Source organism: Ostrinia furnacalis, unplaced genomic scaffold (genome assembly GCF_004193835.3).
Source record: "Ostrinia furnacalis isolate ACB-3 unplaced genomic scaffold, ASM419383v2 OfSCF2054, whole genome shotgun sequence".
Lineage (NCBI taxonomy): Eukaryota > Metazoa > Arthropoda > Insecta > Lepidoptera > Crambidae > Ostrinia > Ostrinia furnacalis.
Genome location: NW_021132293.1, coordinates 433,950 through 456,283, shown reverse-complemented (window position 1 = coordinate 456,283; position 22,334 = coordinate 433,950). Strand labels below are relative to the sequence as shown.

Genomic DNA, 22,334 nt, shown 5'->3' with positions numbered 1-22,334 from the left:
CATGTTTGGCGCCGAAAATGATTATGTAGTGTTGTCGTTGGAAGACTACAATTAAACACGAGTATTTTTTTAACCAGTATCCATAAGAAAATATCGTACTATAAAATATAAATCAAACGGTTCATATTAAATATGCGGTTTTTATTTCTATTTCTTCACTTAATTAAACATCTTAATATAACTTAATAAGTACTTTAAATTACATATTCGACATAATTTTATCATATCAATCAAAATAAATACCATACTTGCATGAAGCATAAGCTAGCAATTTTTCTTTTATTTTAATAATTTGTTTTATATTTTTTTATTTCTACCATAATTACATGAATATTGACTAACTGTGTTCTGGCGTTAGGTGTGAGTAATTTAACAAACTTGTGATAGTATTGGACAAAATTAGTCAACGCCATTTGTAATAGTCCAGATCCTGTGACTAAATTAGGGAACGACACTAATACTTCTCTGTGTATTTGTTCTAGGCTTTGTTTCCATCCTGCGCTAAACGATGCCACCAAAGGCAAAGATTTTCTTTCCAAACTTGCGAGTTGAGTTTTGTTATCGCCTTCTAGTAATTGTTCGCCTTCTTTAACAAATTGCATCATTCCCCCAAAATGTGGACTCAATATTTCTTCTACATATTCTGTGCTTCGGGACTGAAGTTGTTCCCTAAAACTCTCAGCCTCTTTAGTGTTGTCTCGTGTTCTTTCCATTAATATGCTTAACACCATGTCATAATTATTTATCAAAAATATTAGTTGTTGTATTCTTTGTGGAAATTCTGCAGCCATTTTTAGTAAGAAACAGTGCACTTCATCCTGTAAAACTAACAGTAGATTGCTAAGTTCTTCAGAAGGAAATTGCTCACTCAGGCTCAACATGGCAGCTGAAAATTCTGCATATCGACGGGTTATCTGGAATGAGTAAGTAATTCAATATTAAATAAGTATATTTACATAATGTTTAATATTTAATATACATACAGGGTGGAATTTTGTAATGCCACCTGGAGGGAAAGTACTCTTAATATTGTAGATAGATTTTTTTTCTAAAAGAAAACATTCCTTTATTTTTGAAAAGAAATAGAACTGCATTCAAAGATTTCCAAAAAGGACAATGACCAAAAATGTATGGAGTGTGGTCCAAATGTCCATCACTAACAAGACCTATGTAGTAAAATAGTCTACTAAATACTGATTCATTATAACCAAACCGCCATCAAAAATATGCTGTCAGTAAAAAGTTATGACTGAATGAAAAGTCATGTTTTCACCTTTTCATCCGAAAAATGTTCTCGATATCAGTCTATCTATCGCACATTTTGGACTAATCTATGCATGTTATGTCATGTCGCTTAGTGTGCCGTGTTAGGTTCTTGCTAAAAGAAAAAAAAATAAGCTCAGAAGGAAGACAACAATATTGGAATACTTTGAATATGCAAAAGGGGTAAAAATAGTCTTTTTTAAAACTGGTACGGGGTTATAGATGATTTATTACATTATACTAGCTCTGCCTACGACTTTGTACGCGTGAAAATAGTTTGAATAATATTTCCCATTTTTACAACATTTGTCTTTAGGTACTGCTCCGCCCCTATTGGTTGTAGGGTGATGTTATATAACCTACAACCATCTTTGATAAATGGGCTATCCATGACAAAAATATTTCAAATAAGACCAGTAGTTCCTGAGTATAGCGCGTAAACTACTAAAATTTTTCAAACAGTCATAACTTTTTACTGACAGCTTATTTTTTTTTCGTCCCATACTGAAAGTTAATCTCTATTTAATGGACTATAAGCCAATATAGGTCTCATTAGTGGTGGACATTTGGACCACTTTTGGTCATTGTCCTTTGCTTGCCACACCCGGGAATCGAACTAACTAAAATCTGTTAAAAATTACACCCTGTATTTTTATTACATCAATCGTTAAGGTTAAGTAAAAGGATGAAATCTCTCGAACAAACTTGATAAATCAAATGAAAGGAAAACCATGAAATCTTATTTTTTTAATTATGTACAGAAAATTGTATGGTATGGTAGTGAATTTTCGAAATGCAGTTCTCTTTCTTTTCAAAAATAAAGGAATGTTTTCTTTCAGTAAAATTTTCTATCTACAGTATTAAGAGTAGGTACTTTCCTTCCAGGTGGCATTACAAAATTCCACCCTGTATAAGAGGAAATATTAAAATCTTACATAATGTGGGCCCATTTCCTTATTAGATAATTTTGCTGGATCACATTCCCTTACACTTTGAATATTCAATTTTAAAACATATTCCAATCTAGGCCACAGGGCACCATGCAAGGAATCCCAGTAACTGAAAAAAAAATGATGTTTAACATTTTTGTATTAAAAAAAATTACAATTGAACAATGAAATGAAGTTATAGGTCATAATAATGTCCAACTTACACAGTACAGTTTCAGATAATCGGATAAATTAAGCAGTATAAATAGTAGTTAGTAGATCTCAAACAGTGGTTATTGACTTATTAGTCTATTATCTTGGTCTATTATTATTTCACCATATGTTTTCCTAACAAAATAAAATAGAATAAAATATTACCTGTCAAGAGCACCAACAGCCCGTTTATGACACATCCATCTATATCGATTTATGAGTTGGATGCATAAAAACAATGCCAAGCAGTCATAGCATTCTAAAACATAATTTTCCACATTTTTCTGGAAATAGAATAGAAAATGGTCAATGTCTGACAAATTAGGTTAAGAAGACAGTTCTCCATTAGTCTATCATCTCCTTAAGTTTGTTGGCATTTTTAGGACAACCTGTATATGCTATTCATTCTTACTGACGATTAATTAATATGAAATTGATAGGACATACACACCACAAGTAAAGACAATGTTTTTCCAAGAATTCTGTCAAAGAGTTCTTGTGCATGGCTGCCTTTCACATGAAAGAATTCGGTTGTGAAAAGGTACTCCCGGCAACCGTTATCAACAAGGGCATATTGGAGACTTCTAAATAATGCCTCATATGAATACTGCGAAACAAAACATGAATAATTATTTCAATTAGGTAAACTGTGTTATGCAGTAATTTTAGAGTAGATACTTTTAGCAATTAATCAAAAATTTTTATTTACACTTACTTTGATTTTTTGCTGTGCATGAGGAACTATAATTGGAGCTTCAAGTTGCTGTGCTAATACATCACCTCGATTGCCAATGGTAAAGATCGTGCTTTTATTTTTGAGATTAGATTTCTGGAAAAAACCCCCTTTAGATCCATCTTCTATCCCCATGAGGTCTTCTTTGGTAGGAGCTTCTTCATACTTTAACTTATCCAGTCTTGATGCATAGGATTTAAAATACGAGTAGTACACTTTGCTCAATGTATCAATGTACTCATTGCATATCTCTTGAGCAACATTTCTTTCATTTGTAAGTACAAACTCAAAGAAAAATTTATATTTCAGCATGGCATTCTGTGGCATTTGGTAGTTACCCATCGGTTTACGAAACTTGTATATTTGTTCTAGAATGTAGGTTCTTATTTTTGATACGGACTTTATCTTTAATTTTTCCAAGACATCTTTAACATCATGACATGCTTTAGTTTCTTTGAAGTCCTGTTCTTTGACAAAGTTGAGCTTTTGGTTCAATATAGCAAGTTGTACCATGAATTCTTTGTCTGTTACGGGCACATTATTGATCCCACTATAAAGATATAAACACAATATTAAAAGTTCAGTTAATACTTTACAAGTTTGGTAGGGGTGTTTAAAAAGTACTTACAATATGAGTGTCTCCGATACAGCCATGTCTTCTATGAATGAAGACAGTGGTCCTTTAAGAACTTGTCTGTTAGACAATTGCACAGACATGTTGACGGAACGCTTTTGCAAACTAATTATCTCATTGCTGATGCTACCTAAGTCATTCTAAAAGAAAAAATAAATTAAAAATTATATACCTACTACAATCTGAAATGTAGGAATTGTTTGTGGTCAGATAGTATGATACAAGTTATATGCTCTATCAATTCCTTGCTTGTGTGTACTTACCTGGAATACCATCAGCATGCTTTCCATACGTTCCAGAATATTATCACATTCTTCTATTTGAGAATGTAGTGAGCCAATATTCTCACTTTCTTTCAAATAATCTGCAATTGATGCTTTTTCGGCTTCTTTTATTCCCTTGTCGATTTGAAGAGCATATTCTCGAAGATCAGTACCATTTCGCAAGACTTCTTGTATTTCTATATCTTCAAGATTTTTATCTAGGCCTTCTTTAGTGATCTCTGCCTCAGTCATTTTCGTAGTCGAAGTATTTGTTCTTAGAATTGAAGATTCTTCGTATTATTGAGGTATAATCTTGGTACAATCTAGTTATAACGAAAACATCTGTTATGCATAGAAATAAATATTTTATAGAAAAACATTCGTGATGGATGCGGGCATAGAGAAAAGTAATACCAAGTAATACATAGGAAAGAGATGCGGGATTCCACAGATATGGATTAGAGTAGATACAGCAAGTTGATCGTCAAAGCGTGCCATTCCGATATGTCCAAATGGACATACATGGTCGAGTGATGTTCATGTAATCCGATTACAACAATCGGTTACGATGATTTTACGAGGACAGTAGTACGAACACGGTAGAAAGAAGAAATTATTTACGGATTGAGAATTGTAATTAACAGCACAAGTAACAAATAATTAATTAGAATAAAGTAGCAGTAGAAGAAGTATAAAGTAGCATTGTTTTTAATACATATCCTGCGATGTACTCTAAGAGTTAAAACCATGGTCCGTGTATGTGGTGCACTCATACCGATCACAAGGAACCGTACTTACTTTTATAACAATAAGACACCCACTGATCCATGTATTCATGCACTTGACCAATTTTTGTCTTGAAATGCTGGTAGGGTAAAAAAAAATAACGAGATTTGACGATTTGTAAGAACTAATTTATTTAAAAAGGTAAGTAAAGATGTTTTTGGTTTTGTATTTAAGAAATTATCAGTTTTATCGGAATTAATTAATTGTCGAATCGAGTCACACGATATCTTTCGATGACTTTGCGAATGCAGTACGATGATACGATTATTTTTACGTTGCGGCAATCACTAAAATTCGCTAAAATGACACTAATGACGTTTAAAAAGTGGCACGCTCGGCTTCATACAAATTTTTTCACATGCTGCATCTATCTATATCTGTGCGGGATTCCAAAGATTTTTTGACATTTCTTTTGATGACAGTGACATTGACATGAATGAAGACATTTTATTTTTTTCCACGTTAATTTTTTTAGATAACGGCTTTGGGTTATGAAGAATCGATTATCTTTTATATGAATCGATTATTTCTTTATTGATTAATTCTAGTTTTAATGCAACTTATTATGTGCTTGCACGTCAATAAATAAATAAATATTCCACCAAATCCAAATTAAGCAGAGCAGAGCTTGTTCTAAGAGTACCATGCACTGACTTAGAGGTCAGTCAGTGGTACCATATAGGCACCCACCCACCACCAGACAACGGATAAAATATTTATGTCAATACTAGCTGACCCGACGACCTTCGTATCGCATGTATGTTCACCAAAAATAACGTACGATTCTAATGGTGAAATAATTTTTCAAATCAGTCCAGTAGTTTAAAACCTTCAAAATAAACAGACCATCAAATTTTTCCTCTTTATTATTAGTGTAGACTCATCTTAATATAAAAATATAATTTCGCTTTAGTTATATTAGTTTCATACATTTTAATTTTGCAACCTAGGTATGTGGGAATCAAATCCGAGGTGTCCGAGGCCTCTGGCTGAAATTATAGTCCGGTACGCGAACCACTTGACGAACCACGACATCCTAAAAGTAGCAGGGAAGCGCTGGACGCAAGCCGCTACCAATCGATCAACATGGAAAGCATTGGGGGAGGCCTATGTTCAGCAGTGGACGTCCTATGGCTGAAATGATGATGATTATGATGATGACGCGAACCACGCCAAATGGTGTAGACTCTAGGTAATCTAATCTGAAATTTTAATTATTAGGTATTCAATTATAATTTTTACTAAAATAAAATATTAAAAACGTATAAAAATAAAATATCGTACAAGTAACACTAACGCACGTATTAAGTAAGTTTTAAACACGTAGCACGAGCTAGAAGACAGCTGGCGTAGCATAATCTCGTACATATGCACGTAGCATTCAATATTTCTAGGGGGTTGGTAGAGAGCCTAGAATCTATGTATACTCACTTAGTGGACACCAAAGTGAGTATAGATTCTAGGCTCTCTCTCATCCGCGACGTTTTCGCCGCGAGCACGCGGCGTGTTCGCTGCGTGGCCGCTCCGCTTTGAAAACGCTTGTAAAGCGCCAGTGTGGAAGGGCCCTTATAGCATAGCCGGGTTTCTTATTATGTGATGCCTCTCATTTGTGAATCGATTGTCGTACTTAACGTGTCCATGGCAAAGAGGTGGATAGACTCGTTTACAGTGTTAGTCTTTGCCAGGAAAGGCTGGAGAGCCCTGTGCTTGCATTATCACTAAGTATTTTCAGACTGAGCTTCCTGAAATGCCCCCTCCTCAAGCAGCTTGAGTCAGCTTTGTCGGGCGGCGCAAATACAAGTTACGATTGAACGTATTTATATGTTAGCCTCAGTTGCCCCATCCCTATCTTATTAACTTTATCCGTAACTATAACTATAACCGGTGTTTTTGTATGGAGTTTGACAGACTTGACGTTTGTTATAATAAAGGAAGATGGTGCACAACATTACAGGGTGTTAGGTAAATGGGTTTACCTAAGTACTCGTATAAGCCGGCCGACTACTACTACTACTAGCCCATGTTAGCATGTGCTAGTGTCGGCTTATAAACCCATTTACAAAACCCTGTATGATATTTCACCTCGAACAAGTTACTATGAGTGTTCTTAGCCAAAGCATACAAAGTTACTTTAACTTGATCGTGAATTAGTGAAATAATAGAATGCTAAGAGAAGATGTAGTATACTCGTAGTTCAAAGGCAGTTTTATAAAGGTATTAATAAAAAGTAAAATAAAATTCAATTGACGCATTTGCGACAGTATATTTTGACGAAATATTTACAAAGAAAAAAGTGTAACATTATAACAAAAGCATATCGATCTATTCGATAAAAGAAATGCAGTTTATTAATAGTCCCGGAAGGTAACATCATTTATCATGGTGTTTAACAAGAATATATTATTAGTAATTTAAGACAGTAGGTACTTATCACAACAGTAAATTTAATGCTTTACAATTCTCTTCAAGTTAACAAAGGTTGTGTCACAATAATCTAAAAAAAAATAGGTACAGTTTGTTTTATAATTCAAGTTGTCAAAACTATTTTTAACGTAGATACCTACTCACCAGTGAATAAAAGTATGTATCGTTAAATAATTGTTAACTATGAAATGTTTCTTTGTACTAAATTATAAGTAGGTATCTACTATACTAATATTCACTCTCGAAACTTGAAGAGAAGTTTATTTATCTTATTGCTTAAGGGTAGATAGGGTACACTTAATGAAGTTTCATTTACATCAGTGTTAAATGGTAAAAAATACATTACTTATATTTTAACTGAGTAACCATCGAATTTATTAGACAGAGTTTTTAAAATTTAATATAGTATGTAGTGAAAATGACTGGTTCAAAATTGTTACTGGGATACAGCATCTAATAAAGCACAACCAAAAAGTAATAGGTAAATTAAGTACATTAGGTACTTATTTGAAAGTTTGCCGCCTTATTTAACGACAGATAATAATTTCTTGATTATCACTTATAAATCTATAAAATTATCTAACATAAAGGATTTCTGGCTTTCGAGTAAAAAGTCCAGCATTTTATAATAGTATTATCAAAATATTACCAATTTCGTACAAAATTACTTAAATACCAATATTCGCGTCTAATAAGATATATTAAGATATAATCTTTATTGATTAATACAATACAATATATAATTCTAGACGTTATCACGTTGCAATGAGAAAATATTTGTGGTAAAATTCAAATATTTTACAAATATCTTGTTTTTTGTGTCAGCTTTACGACTTTTTAAGAGGCAAGTGTAACATAAATTAACTTTGCTTGGATAAGGCATGTTAAATTTTATTCTATGAAAATAGAATGTAGTGATGGTATTTGAAAACATGATATAGTTACTTACTGAGGCTGGGGCACACCTAACTACTTGTCTTGTTTAGTTTCTGAAAGGTTAATGGACGGCTTCAATGATTTTGTAGTCTAAAATATGCAGACCGGATTAAGCGACCACTTGTAATTACTACTACTTAATGTTTCACATATCTCAAACAGTTAAATGTTATTCCTAAGTCTGTAACAATGTAGATTTTTAATTACGTCTGCTGAAGCAGGCTTTTGAGGGTTTTAGTCATTATTTTAATAAATCTACACTTTTTAACGCTAGTTTTCATTGGTCCAGCGTAAGAAGTCTAAGTCATTTAATCACAATCTATATCTCAATGATTAAATACGAATCACTTTTTTTTTCTTGGTACAAAAAGTAATTTTACTTATCCAATTACATAATGTATTTAATTTAAACAATCCACTCCAATTTATTAAATTTTATTGATTGTTCATCTATGAGTCAATCTATGAGTAGAAGAAGACAAAAATAAAATAAATAAATAAAAAGAACAGTGATATGTTTTTTTATATCAATCACAATACATATATAATATGTTTGCGAATAGTGATAAGTATGCATCTACATTAATCTATCTAAGTAGAAAGGTACTCTTTAAGACACGTTGGGTTTAGTAGTCATATTAGTCATGCTGAACTTTTTCTCTTGCCTTATTGTAACAAATTACGTTAACGTCCTAGCGTCTAAAATTATTTATAAAATAATTTAAACCTAAAGGTAACTTCCAACATTAACTGTTTGGACACTCGTAAGTACTTAGAATAGCGCGCTACTGCGGTATGGCGCCGATATCTAGGTACCTATGAAAGGACATCAAATGCCTTAATCTTGCCTTATACTACATATAAAAGCTCGGAGTCTACGAGCCACATTTAACATTTCTAAGTCTTGTGACTAGATTTCCCTTAATTAAATAATACACAAGTAAATAACATAGGAATATTTGTACGACAAGATGCCATTGATCACGAGCGGTAACTCAAATGCAGACTAAATACACAACATTATAAGATTAAACGAAATCACACCCAAAATTCGACGAATACCTATGTTTATAATAAATTAAGTTTATTATAGGGCTTACGCAATAAGATTGTCTTCTTTGCTTAAATTATTAAACCATACCTACTTAACACCGATTCCGTGGGAGATCGTATCTTTTAGAAAGTCCAACTAGTCTATAGAAAAATATTGAATATTCTAAACACTTATAAGTAACGGATTCGGTTCTAAACATCGAAGGAGAATGCATACGAAGGCGGGAGTGGTCCTCGGGAGATGGGTGGCCTAGAAGGGGAGGCTGGCGCGGAACATGTTTTCGATGAGGGGCGGGGCGGGCACGAGGTCCTCGAGCTTGAGGTAGAAGATGCGCTGCAGGCCCTGCACGGACAGCGAGCGCAGCTCCGGCAGCGCGCCCAGCACGCGGCTGAAGTGCGGCGCGCCGCCCGCGCTGGCGCCGCCGCTCGGCATGTGCGCGCGCAGGCAGCCGATGATCTTCATCTGCAGCTGCTCCACCCGGTGCGGCTCTTTCAAACCGTGCCGTTCTGGAAACAAAGAAAAGCTCCCGTTAATTTCTTGTTACATTAAGCTTTTTTTGTAAAAAGTTATTAGGCTAAAGTTTAGCCGCTAAACTTTTCCTATCTTTACTGGCGTTTTATTATTTTTATTTATGGTTTCTGTTAAATTATTATAATTTGAGAAATCAAGAAGGATACTCCTACATACCTGTTATCAAAGTCAGAGCGCAGAGACAAGCGAATGTAGAGATATCAATGTCCATTGAATGCAGTGTGTTGCTGAAGTCGAGTACAGCGTGAAGCCAGTCTCCAAAAGAGCGTTGGCACTGTCTCTTGTCAAGCACCACGCCGTTGCAGAAGGTGAGCTTGGTATCCTCGGGCCGCGTGCGGTACGCCAGCCGAAGGACAAATAATTCGAGCCTGGCAGATGCAAACAATTGTTCACGGTCCTCGGGGCACAGTTCTCCATAACCGGGAACTTTTTCTGCGAATACTTTGATCATATCAATAGATGTCGTTAGCAACGAGTAGAATTGCTGAATTACTTCCAAGTCCGACATCGGTGGTTCCATTGGGTTCGGTTCCCTATATTGCGAATAGTCCAAATTAGCAAAATCGGGCGATGTGTCCACATGCGCTCTTACTAGAGCCGTGATTAAAGAAATCGGCGGACTCGGCGGGGACTCCTGAGGGCATTTCGGTTTAGATGGTAATCTGCCTCGTCTTCCTTTCAATGAGTCAGTTCTGACCACTTCTTTGACCATTCCGACCACCAAACATTTCTGGAATCGGCAGAATTGGCATCTGTTTCGTCTTCTTTTGTCGACAGGGCAAGATTTTTCGGCTAAACATACATACTTCGATCCTTTCTGCACGGTTCTCTTGAAGAATCCCTTGCAACCCTCACAGGTTCGAACACCGTAGTGTTGGCAAGCAGCAGTGTCACCGCAGACAGCGCACAGCTGGCTCGGCGAGGAAGGAGCAGCGCGGGGGCCTCCGACGTCGGCGGGCGCTCCCCCGGGCGAGCTTGAGGCCGAACTCGGCGCTGACGCCTGCATGCAATGCACTCGGCCTCCATGCAGCTTGGGACTTTCATTAGAACTACTAGACTCAGATCGTTGCACTGGTAAAGAAGCTCGCCTTTGCCGTGAACTTTGATCGGTAGTTATATGCAAATCGACGGAACTAGGGAAGGGAGGCAGTGAGTACGAATCCTGATTATGCGTCACTCCTCCGGTATCAAACGTAGGACTGCAGGGCTGGGCGGGCGCGTAGTAAGGCGACGGTACATAGGGTATTGTCGGTTGATGATACGGGTATAACAGTTGAGTTGAAGTGTGGCCTTGATGAGAGTAAGCGCTAACGTTGTAGCAATCTTCGTCCATTTTTATTCCAAATTCAGTAACTTCTTGCTTAGGATAACGAACTGAGTAAGTTTCTTCGAAACTGGGCAGCGCAGGGCCGAGGGTAGGTGATGAGGGATCACTGACAGGAGTCGTGCGTTGCGACTTTACTTCAGGCGGAACGGGAGCGTGAAATTCTACGTCTGGGAATGGATCGAGATTTTCTTCCAAGATTTCTGACGAGTCGTCTTGGTATTGCGACGACAGTAGATCAGTGAAGGACGAACCGTAGTTGCTCTGTAACAAAAAAAAATATCGATCGATATTGGAGGCGTCACATCGGTAGGCGGTGGACTGTAGACAGGGGCGGCCTCGACGCACCAATGGCGTGCTTTTTGTCTCTACCTACTTAACGATGCTTTCATGACTCGCTTTATCGACTGCTCACTTGTCATTCAAATTGTGCAGGTGTTCTAATTATTTAATATCCTATTCAATACTTGACGGCACATGCTTAACTAACACCAAAAAGCGTGATTTAAATTAATAAAATTGGGAAATGTATTAATGCTTTTCGATAGAACTTTTTTAAAGTTCAACAAAGTTAGTTACATATACGTCTAAGCTTATGATGCATTAATTAAATATCTATACATTTCCATTTAGATTGAATGTTAAATGCCACATAATTATCATTAGATTTTATCTAAATCTATTTTTGGACACATTTAATAACGCAGGGGTGTTTTGAATAATTAAATAGAGTCGTACATGTGTCATTTTTTAAATAAATTAGCTTATAAGGTATAACTATTTGGGGTGAACTTATGATAAAATAAAGTAAAGTACTCACGTGTGTCTGCAGCAGTAGCATGCTGGAGGCGTTGGACGTATAAGCGCTTGGCGAGCGCGGCTCTATGGCGCTCGGCCCTGCAACAAACGAAAAATTCCATTGTAGCAACGACAACACTGTCAGCCTAGCAAACGCAATCACGATACTATTTTTCCGTGTTATTATAGGCAATCGGACGATACAATATTCATAGGCAAGTGAAGTTGAGTTACAGCGCGGGAGGGTGGATTGTGAATGCGCGAGGAAATGGCTACTCGTGGAACTGACGCCGTCGTCCTTTGAACTATCACGCTATATAACCCATGCATCTTTTATATTTACCCTCGGCGAACATACTTTGGTTCTTCCTTCACCCAACACGTTTATTGACCAATCGATAATAATCTCGCGACTGTTCTAGGTGTCTGTCTATTGCTACCCTTCCTTCACAAGTGACGACGGGAAAGAAAGGTCTTCTAATTTATACTGCAGTTATACCCACCGAATATTGGCGTTTTGAATACATCGTGTCACGGTGCTTGATTCGCCACGCCCCGAAAATTGAAATCTATATACACCTAATCTATTTGTACTAGAGACACTATAGAATCATAAATGAGCACACAATGGATCTTCACCCTTATATCTTGGGGCTTGAATATAATTTTAGATTGCACCAAACTATGAAAATTTTTAGGGCGAAAAGGCGATGGATCCCTTGGGAGGTTATGAAATCAGTGGCATTTGCAGAGTCTATTATGTTAAGAACCATTAATTCCAGCCTTATTAAGCTATGAACAAAACAGTGTGGAAGCTTTTGTTGTATTTTTTATAAAAGTTCTCAGTGATAGGTAGTATCTTTATTTGGTTTTTTTTTAAATTATCTATTTAAAAATAATATTAAAAGCTATTATAATGTTTTTATTTTAGTAGTGATTTCTTAAAAAATACCTTAATTGAGATAGGTAATTTGTAAGTATGCACTACGAATATTCGTAAATAAATAAATGGATAGGAAGTTTTCTTGGAATATGACAACCGCTTTATACGCATAGGTACTAACAGGTAATATCAATGCATACGTAATATTAGGCAGGTTTTAAATAAACACGAATGTTTGTTTTTGTGACGTACAGTTAGCAGTTTTAGGATTCCTAATTCCGTGTCAATAACCTTTCAACTCTCACTTTTTAGAGTTTTATTCTTATTTGCTAGATAGGCACTTCAGCCATGTCAACAGTTTTATACTTTTTTAGAAATTTTTCACTATTACCTGATAATTACACAGGTATTGCGATTGCATTAATTTGCAGCATAAGCGTCAAAAATAACAGACTATATTAACTTAAAACGTTTATAAAAATCCTTTTTGGAATTACCGTCATGGTGAAAGAATTTTGCCCTAGTCGCTACTATAGTAATAACAATTTTCAGTAGAAATACAATAGAGCGCAGTATATTAACCTGAAGTAGTGGGACTTATAGGTACCACATTATAACGAAAACAAAACGATTACTTAAGCTTAACCTGCCCTGAAAACTGCTTAGTGATTATCATTCTCCAGTTTATGATTGATTTATTATGTAGTTTTAACTTATTTAATACCGGGTTGTATTGTTACTTGTTAGTTTATGGATAGACTTCTGTCAAATAAAAGACAGGAGGAACTCGCGAAAGTATAATTGTATACGAGAGCTTTTCAAAAGTATTTTAACAATGCTACAATAGGCTACAATAAAAAAATCCACACATTCCTTGTAAATGGCTTAAGTGTGTTTTGTATAAGTAATAGTATTACGAGTAGGTATGTTAATATTCGACAACATATCAGAATCACGTTATTAATTATATCTAATTTGTTGCAAAATTGCAACTGTAAGATGCCAGTCATTTGTCGTCGCCCGTACAAAAATTACTTACTTCAAAGTAAGTATTTTTTCCACACGTATACTATATGTAATTTAACTAATGTAATGTAGAGTGGCTAGTTATATCGAGTTTAAAGTTTTTGGACAACGAACAATTTACCTACTATTTATCAAAACTATAGTACCTCAAGACTTACTTATAACTCCAAGCTTTCAATATCGGGCCCAGTCCGCGGGCATTGAATGACAATATGTATAATCTCAATTTAGAAACCGGGCCTATATTTCAAATTAATTTGTACCTAATGTTAAATGGACCTTGACCTTGAATTCCCCACTGATTACTAAGCAGATCGCAACCAAGTTATGTATATTTGAATGAGCTTTCAACACTTTTCCTTCTAGATATCACAATGAAAATGAGACTATCATAATTTTTTTATTACTTCAACATGTGCATTCTTTGCAAGCCCCTGAACTTCCCTTTCTGAGCCTTTGTATGTGACATCATATTATCAACATCAAATATTTTGAACTGCTTCATAATCCTTAATACTAATGACATGTTGTGTCCTATACCTATACATTTTCCAAAATTCACTGGTAAAGGTTGATTATTTTTTATTGATTGTGAATATGTAACGGACAACATACTTTTCATATAAAATTTACTGAATTTTCATATAATTAAGCGATTAATTAACTTTAATCGTTGCCGCGCATAAGCCCATTGATAGCAGTCACAAGGTGCAGACAATTTTTTACATGCAAAACGAAATATATGAAAAATTAATATTTACTTAAATCGCGAATGAAGGTGAAACTTATTGCAATCTTTATAAAATACGTTCTATAATCCGCATAAAGTTATGAACGTGTTACTGAAAAGTTGAAGCTTTTTATTTGACAGATTCCGATGGTGGTGCGCATAAAAAGCTATTTGTAAAGTAAGTATAGTTGTACTTATCTAACTACGAGTATAGGTATTAATTTGTTATCTATCTAGTCAATTGGTGTATTTAAATACACTCAGCGGCACGGAATTTGGCCCAAGCCTAAACACCCAGATATGAGGCCAAATAGGTGTTGTATACCTAAGTTTCGTGTGACATGTTAACAGAACATTTGTTTTTGTTAATTTAAGAGGCTAGATTTATAAAAAAATGCGTCTGTTTAACTTTTTTGACTCAAGAAACGTCATGTCACACGAAACTTAGGTACTTATACAACACCTATTTGGCCTCATATCTGTGGGTCTAGACAAAGTGCAAATTATAATCGCAAACCAGCCGCAAAGTGGTCGAAAAGCCCTTTTTTTGTATGGAATTTTGACGGATTCGATTTTCGATTCGATCAAAAAGTGCGTTTTGTCTAGGGGGGCTGACCTGTTTAGGCCAAATTCCGTGCCGCTGAGTGTATAACAAAAAATACTTGAATAGGTATATTTGAAAGTTATGAATTTCAGTTCTCTTTTAATAACTAATTGCACAGATAATAATGTATGTAAGCTAAATAGGTCCAGAAAACTAATATTTCAGACGTTAATTATATTGAATATTAAATTGTAAAAATAATGACTATGTTACAAATGAGACTAATTTGGCTCAAAAACAAGTCAAAATAACATGTAAGTATAACAAGATGAATATTGCTTGTTTGGACAAAATTGTAATTACAAAGTCAAATGTAGAGTCACTTTAATTAAAAAGATAGTAGCTATCTATTTAAAGTGACTCTACATTTGACTTTATGTATTAAATAGAAATTAAGACTGTAGTCAATAGTTAGGTATTCATTAATCTGCTCACAGTTTCAAGGTCTTGTTGTAGTACCTACTAATTGTCTTAAATATTTTAATTTTTGTATTTTATAACAAAGTATTATTAAAATGAACACAGCGTAAATCGCTGAAAATCAACTAACCTGATATAAATCTGATGACGAAATATACCGAGCGGCTTATATTCTTTCTTAGGCTGAGTTGCACCACCTAATTTTAACGGTAACTATAACGATAACGATAGACAGATTTTTGACGTTTGTCAAAGTTAAAGTAAGATGGTACAACCTAGCCTTAGTTAACTTTAACAAATATTGGTACCATTTTCCATACTAATATTAGGAGAGGAAAGATTTGATTATTTGTAATGAATACGAATAGGCTCCGAAACCATTGGACCGATTCGAAAAAATCTTTCACATTATTATTTCTGATAAACATAGGCGGTACGAAATTCGCCTGGTCACCTAGTTACACAAATCCCAACTAATATTATAAATGCGAAAGTAACTCTGTCTGTCTGTCTGTCTGTCTGTCTGTTACGCTTTCCCGCTTAAACCTCGCAACCGATTTTGATGAAATTTGGCATAGAGATAGTTTGAGTCCCGGAAAAGAACATAGGATAGTTTTTATCCCGGTTTTTGAAACAGGGACGCGCGCGATAAAGTTTTTCTGTGACAGGCAAAATTCCACGCGGGCGAAGCCGCGGGCGGAAAGCTAGTAACTTTATATAAGAATTATTATTTAATTTTTTTTAAACTAGTTGTACGAGTTAGATAATAATAAGAAACGCGCATGTCATAAGCTGCGTTATGAACCTAAAAACGGTATAATAAAACCATTTTACCAGCATGTGTTTTGAATAAAATAAAATTATAGTCAACCGCAACACCTTGAATGTTAATAATAGTATTAATTATCATTAATTTAGGATTTGAACATAGCCTAATCAATACTACCTACTCGGCGCTTAAATTTTCAGAGAGCTTTTATTCGTTTGAATGTATTTATGAACAATATAAACCGTTTTTAAAGGTTTTATTAAGTTACTTGGACATTAAAATAAAACAGGCCTGAAAAGATGCCTCAATCTGAAAATGATAAGATGATAGACGACATCTACTGTGAGTCAGGAAAGCTACGTTTTAAAAGCTCCCTTGCCTTTCACCGTTGCTAACTCGCCACCCTCAGATCCCTTATAACTACGCGAGACGGTTTGTTCGTTCCGTAACTTTCAGTTAGATGGCGCGCGTATGAATCAAGTATTGATTGCATGGTTCATGGTTAATTACGCTTTATCTTTAGATAGTATATCGTGCAATGGCGTTAGAGCTTTCCCAGTCTGTGACGTATTGGAGCGTGTCTGCGTAATGCGCGCGTAAACAAGGCAGTGACGAGGTTCGTGTTAACGTAACAATTGACAGCTTACCGGCGTCTGACTAACGTCATTCGTGACGAAGCATTTAATGAGGTATTAAGCTTTGTAATCGTGATATAATCTTATCAAACGAGACATCTATGCACGTGTGGCAGGGGATTTCTCTTATTACGTTAGCGAAAAAGGTACTAGTTGTTGGACACTTCGAATTGACGAGGGGACTTTATAAAAGTTACTTTAACTTAATAGTTTCAGATTTTATGACTTTCCAAGAAACTTACATTACATTCCATGTTTTAAAGGACAGAATAACTTGGTAATATTTGATATTGAATATCTAAGACAAGCTTGTTTTTTTATATTATACTCATATTATTATGACCAGACCAGAAAAATAAGCAATATTTTGTTAATTACGAGAATGCTCATCTGAAGAAATGCTTGAATAACTACTATTCTTCTGAATTTACTGTTTTTTTACATGTTGGGTTTTTGAATCCAGGTGGAAAACAATTAGCATATCCACAACAGCACCTGCCATGTTAAGATATTCAAATTTGAATGCAAGATGTAGGCAAAGGCAATCATTCCGTGGTCATATCCTTATGTTCTACATAAGTAATTAATATTTATAATGAAAGCAATTTCTGTTCCAACTTCAGCTTTCAAGTTTATTTTTACGATCACGAGAATGTATTTACGTTATACGTCAGCAAATTTCTTTCGGAAAAATAGATTTGTATTTATCAGCTGTCGGCAATGAAAATGCGTGGGTGGGGGGAGTGTTGCCGTGACGTCATCGCGTCTGACGTCACGCCTCCCCTGCCTCTGAATACATATTCGCATAGACAAACCTAAATGTTTCCCAAAATAGCGGCACGTTATCGTTCACATAAATGGATATAGAATATAACACTAAATAGGTTAAGTATACCGTATCGCTATAACCTTTTAGGGGTATGTTATAAAGCTGAGTACTGGGAAAGAAATTGTACGACATTATGTCCTAAATTGGATCATATTACGTGTGCTTTTAAACACACCCGGCATAGATCAAATATCTGGTACATACCTCGTAGCACAAATACTACGAGACTTTTACTACGAGATTAAAAAAAATCTGAAACTGTAGTAGGTAAGTCCTAGATGAAAAGTTTTTAAGCTTACAACATTAAAAGCTTGAAAAAGCTCTTAAAGGAGTGAATCATATTTTACATAGCTAAATGATCATGTAAGTATAATATGTTCGATGTCCGGTCCGTACATAAATACATGATCTATTTATGTAGTTAATAATTCCATATTATCCATAACTTTAATTCAGTCATCAGCATTGTCTTTGTTTTATACTGTATTAAATGATAGAATCTTCATTAATTAGCTAAATGATCATGTATCTTTATTAATTAATAAAGATTCTACGATCATAACTATGATCTTAAAAAGTTTTGAGTTGCTTTTTGAATAATTTCTGTGTGATTATTTTATACTTTTATCCGTAGACCTTAGGTGTTCAGTAATGTTTTAAAATGTTGCTCAATCAAATGCTGCACAGTGCTAGCTACAGAGTTGTATTTACTGCAAGCTCTGTGCAAAGTGGGCGTAAGTTAAAAGGAAGTTGGTAGCCGGCTGGGCGGCTGGCAAGGGCGTCCTTGAAATGAATCGCGGTCGATGCGTGACGTAATACGTAACGTCACAGGCGGCGCGGGCCCGCCGTTGTCCGGCGCCTCACTCACCCCCTCACCGGCGTTTTGCCGCTAACACCACCCCTCTATTTTTAGACGGTATGACGTAAACGTGCTTTTAAACCGAAAGCGATACAGGCACTGCAAAACACGCCTGAAAACACTCACGTTTTTTCATTCGCCTACGTAAGTTTTTCTTTGAAAACAGCGCGGCCTTTGAGCGTTTCATATCACTGTCGTTTTAACATGCGACAATTTTCACAGTCGTACGAATATTACTGGAGATATTCTCATACTGATAATTTAGGATTTTTTAATAGGTTCCAAATTCTAGAAGATGTAAAGTGAGATAATAAAAGTTGGTTTATTCGTTCGTTCGTTTAAGCCCTTTTAATGTACCCGATAAAAATAAAAAGAGCAATAAAAATAAAAAGAGCCGTGACAATGATGACGATTCCCGCTGCGTTTATGTAGATACGCAGGATACGCTTAATAGGGCGGGAAGACTGGGCGATCCCTTTTCCACCCGGGGGTGACGCGTCAGTGAGAGTGACGCGCGGGGTCGCGGCCACCGTGACGTCACGCCAGCTGGTATTGTCGCGTCCTTATCGTTGTCAAAATTCAAATCGTTGCTCTATCATCACTTCAAATCGTGCGTCTATTGTAATCGGCAACTAATTTGACTTCGATCACCTCCAAATATATGTTAAGCTTTTTATTATTCAATCATTATTTGCATATTAGCATCTATAAAAATTTAAGATAAAATAGAGACCAAAAATGGAGTCCTTTCATTTTCACGTTTGTGATGCGTGAACAAACATGGGATGGGCACTATTATAAATTTTAGAAACAAAAGTGAAAGTCTATATTTGAATCCATCGCCGAAGACAGTGAGCCTTTTAGCATTCGTTACCATTGCTTACACTTCTTTTAGTGCAGCAGTGTGCAGACTAGTGTCTGTAGTAAGTAGTACGTAAGGTGTTTGTATCGGCATATCGAGATCATACGTGATGCGATATAATGTTGTAGGTCGGTAATTTGCAGAGGCTCGCATCTCGGCAGGTGCAACGTCTGCCGGTTGCGACAACCGATTGGGCAAGTGGCAGGCAGTTCGGGTGAGGCCATCGGCTCCGGAGACCGGAGGCGACATAAATATCCCACATTATGGTCGCAGACATTACCTAACTCGAAGTGAAACAAATCCAAAGACGATTTGACTTGTCGACTAATAGCGATTTTCGTATGAAGAAGGTGCCGCTGTCTATGTATGTAGGTACATTATGGTGATGAGCTTAAGACAAGCCCGATACATCTATCTATACGTTTAATTTATGCAGTTAGCCGAAGCGGTGTGTATCATCTTCGACCGGTCTAACGGGTGTTGAAATATTTCACCATGTTCTTATTAGTGGTCTACTTGACTTCCATCACTTTATTGGATTCAATTAGCGGCTTTTACACGTAATAAAGGTTTTTTGTATCTGTCATTCTTCAAAATGACAACATAATTATTTAAAATTATTTCTTGTGACTTTAATTAATGTTTGATTAAATAACTACTTAGATATGTTAATATTAGTAGCAAGTAATAAATAACTTATTGTTTATTATTTTTATTTATATTCTTCACGTTTTCAAAGAAAAATGAATTTTTATGATGCTACGTATCGTATTTAGACTGACACATTGTACAGATATTTAGAAACTCCTACGAATTAAACATTCTGAATTACGTAAAAAACATACAAATAAATATTTATCTGGCCTAACTGGGTGTTTTGTTTAAATTGTGTAGGATATGTTAACATAGATAAATAATTTAAAAGGATTTATTGGTTGACGATGCACTGGAAATCCATATTTTACTAAAGATTTATTATGCCTGTTTGATAAATCAAGATAAAACCATTTTGTTGAGATTTACATACACATTACCTATTAAGTTTTGTAATGTTATTATAAAATGAGTTACATTAGTTCGTTTATTATCTCTTTATTATTAATTTATGTGTGAAGATTGTATAAAAATATAAAATTGTATATGTATTACTATTTCCAAATGATTAAAGTTATTAATCGTTTTATCTATTATGCCACATTTATGTAGATTTTAAATGGACAAGGATGTGAAGCTTAATAGAATTGTTCAATTTATTATTCAGGCACAAAATGCGATCATCAGTTATTTTAATAAAGTTGAACTAGACAAAGCGCACAATGTTTACCAGGAAGACAAATAAGAATTTGCCAAAACTAAATAGGTGCGTTAATAATTACGCATAAGCGTATTGTTTGATTATTTTAAGATAGCTTTTGTTTGATAAGTAAATACCGAAACGACAGCTTGTGTTTCATTATTTTCTTAATTACAAGCGTTACTTTATTTTTCCTACAAAGTATTTGAAAGAAAATTCTGTTTACTTTATAGAATATTTTCATTTTGTACCGAAGAGCTTTCATGATGAAAGTTTACTTTTCATAAAGTTTTGACTTTGAAACTTACTAAAAAGTTTTTTTCTAAGTTAGGTAGATACTTAGTCGTCAATAATTTGCATGGAAATGCCTATTATATTCAATATTAATTAAGGCATTCTTCAGTGCTTTTTAGATTTCTGGCGGGAGGTAAAAAACTAGGATAAGGCTTTTAAAAACTGAAAGTAAACTTAAAAGATAAATGGTAAACAAAATGTATTGAAATCCAAAGTATAACTTAAATAAAATATAAATAAAATAAAAAGGGAGGTACGTACGTGTATTTTGAAAATGTCTAAGGCCGCAGTGTTGGCTGGAGGGCGTCAGCAACGCACCTCGCATTCTAGCCGATGGCCATCGTCACGAGAGTTCCACACAGAGTCTACAACACCCAGAGGTTCTACACAACGAAAGCGAAAATAAACACAGAAGTGACGGAGCGCGTATCGTCGTGCGGGCGCTGACCTGGCGCAGGCTTGGCGGGGTCCAGCGAGGAGTCGAGAGGCTCCAGGTTCAGACCGAGGCACGCGCCCGAAAGTCCCAGCTCGCTCAGCAGGATCCTCATGCGGCCGAGCACATTCCACTCACTGCACGCGCACTCACTCACTCGGTAGGTTGTAGTGGATCGCGAGAAGGTGCGCGGAGGTACACGCTTGTGAACGGTCGGTGCGTTACTGAGGCCGCCGCCGCCGAGGCTGGTGGCTATATCGCGGCGTATGACGTCACGGGCGCGACGTCACGACGGCGACGTCATTAACGGTACCTCCCACGGCCCGCCCGCGGCCGCCGCGCCGCCCGCCCGAGCCTGCTAACGGCACCGCTAGTACGGCCGAGCTTTCATAAACCCGCGCCGCCCGCGCCCGACCGCCGACCGAGCACGCTTTCCACGGCCAGCCGAACATCACCCCGTACCCCTTGTTACCATCTGTGAATTTTCACACTAATTCATCATTCAAAGGATATTTTTCGTTCTTAAAGAATTAAAGATGTTTGGGTTTACGAAAAAAATACGTTATTTTATCTTTACTCCTTTAAATTTTTAATGAAGTGTAAAGTAATCACCAATGATTTTGTATTTATATTGACAAGGCAAAATTATACAAATATTATAGTAAATTTTATAAGAATGGGACGCAATCGATTATTATACTCATTAGTCAGAGTTTCAGAGCTTTTGTGAAAAATTCTCACCACTTAATTAATTGCTTAGGTTTTGAATGAAAAGTTTTTAAATTGTAGGTTCACCTATCTATTTTAG

At 35.8% G+C, this 22,334-nt stretch overlaps 2 protein-coding genes across 2 annotated transcripts; both read right to left on the bottom strand.

Annotated features, from left to right (window-relative positions):
- Window positions 1-126: 126 nt before the first annotated feature.
- Vps52 (vacuolar protein sorting 52) lies at window positions 127-4,459 on the bottom strand. Its single transcript, XM_028306913.1, has 7 exons — window positions 4,036-4,459; window positions 3,767-3,912; window positions 3,121-3,688; window positions 2,857-3,012; window positions 2,571-2,689; window positions 2,199-2,322; window positions 127-914 (listed from the first exon to the last, which is right to left on the bottom strand). The coding sequence occupies exons 1-7, from the start codon at window positions 4,285-4,287 to the stop codon at window positions 285-287; spliced, it is 1,995 nt and encodes a 664-aa protein (XP_028162714.1). The 5' UTR covers window positions 4,288-4,459; the 3' UTR covers window positions 127-284.
- Window positions 4,460-7,054: 2,595 nt separating this feature from the next.
- Hr38 (Hormone receptor-like in 38) lies at window positions 7,055-21,676 on the bottom strand. Its single transcript, XM_028306995.1, has 4 exons — window positions 21,355-21,676; window positions 11,911-11,987; window positions 9,923-11,354; window positions 7,055-9,741 (listed from the first exon to the last, which is right to left on the bottom strand). The coding sequence occupies exons 1-4, from the start codon at window positions 21,416-21,418 to the stop codon at window positions 9,485-9,487; spliced, it is 1,830 nt and encodes a 609-aa protein (XP_028162796.1). The 5' UTR covers window positions 21,419-21,676; the 3' UTR covers window positions 7,055-9,484.
- Window positions 21,677-22,334: the final 658 nt, after the last annotated feature.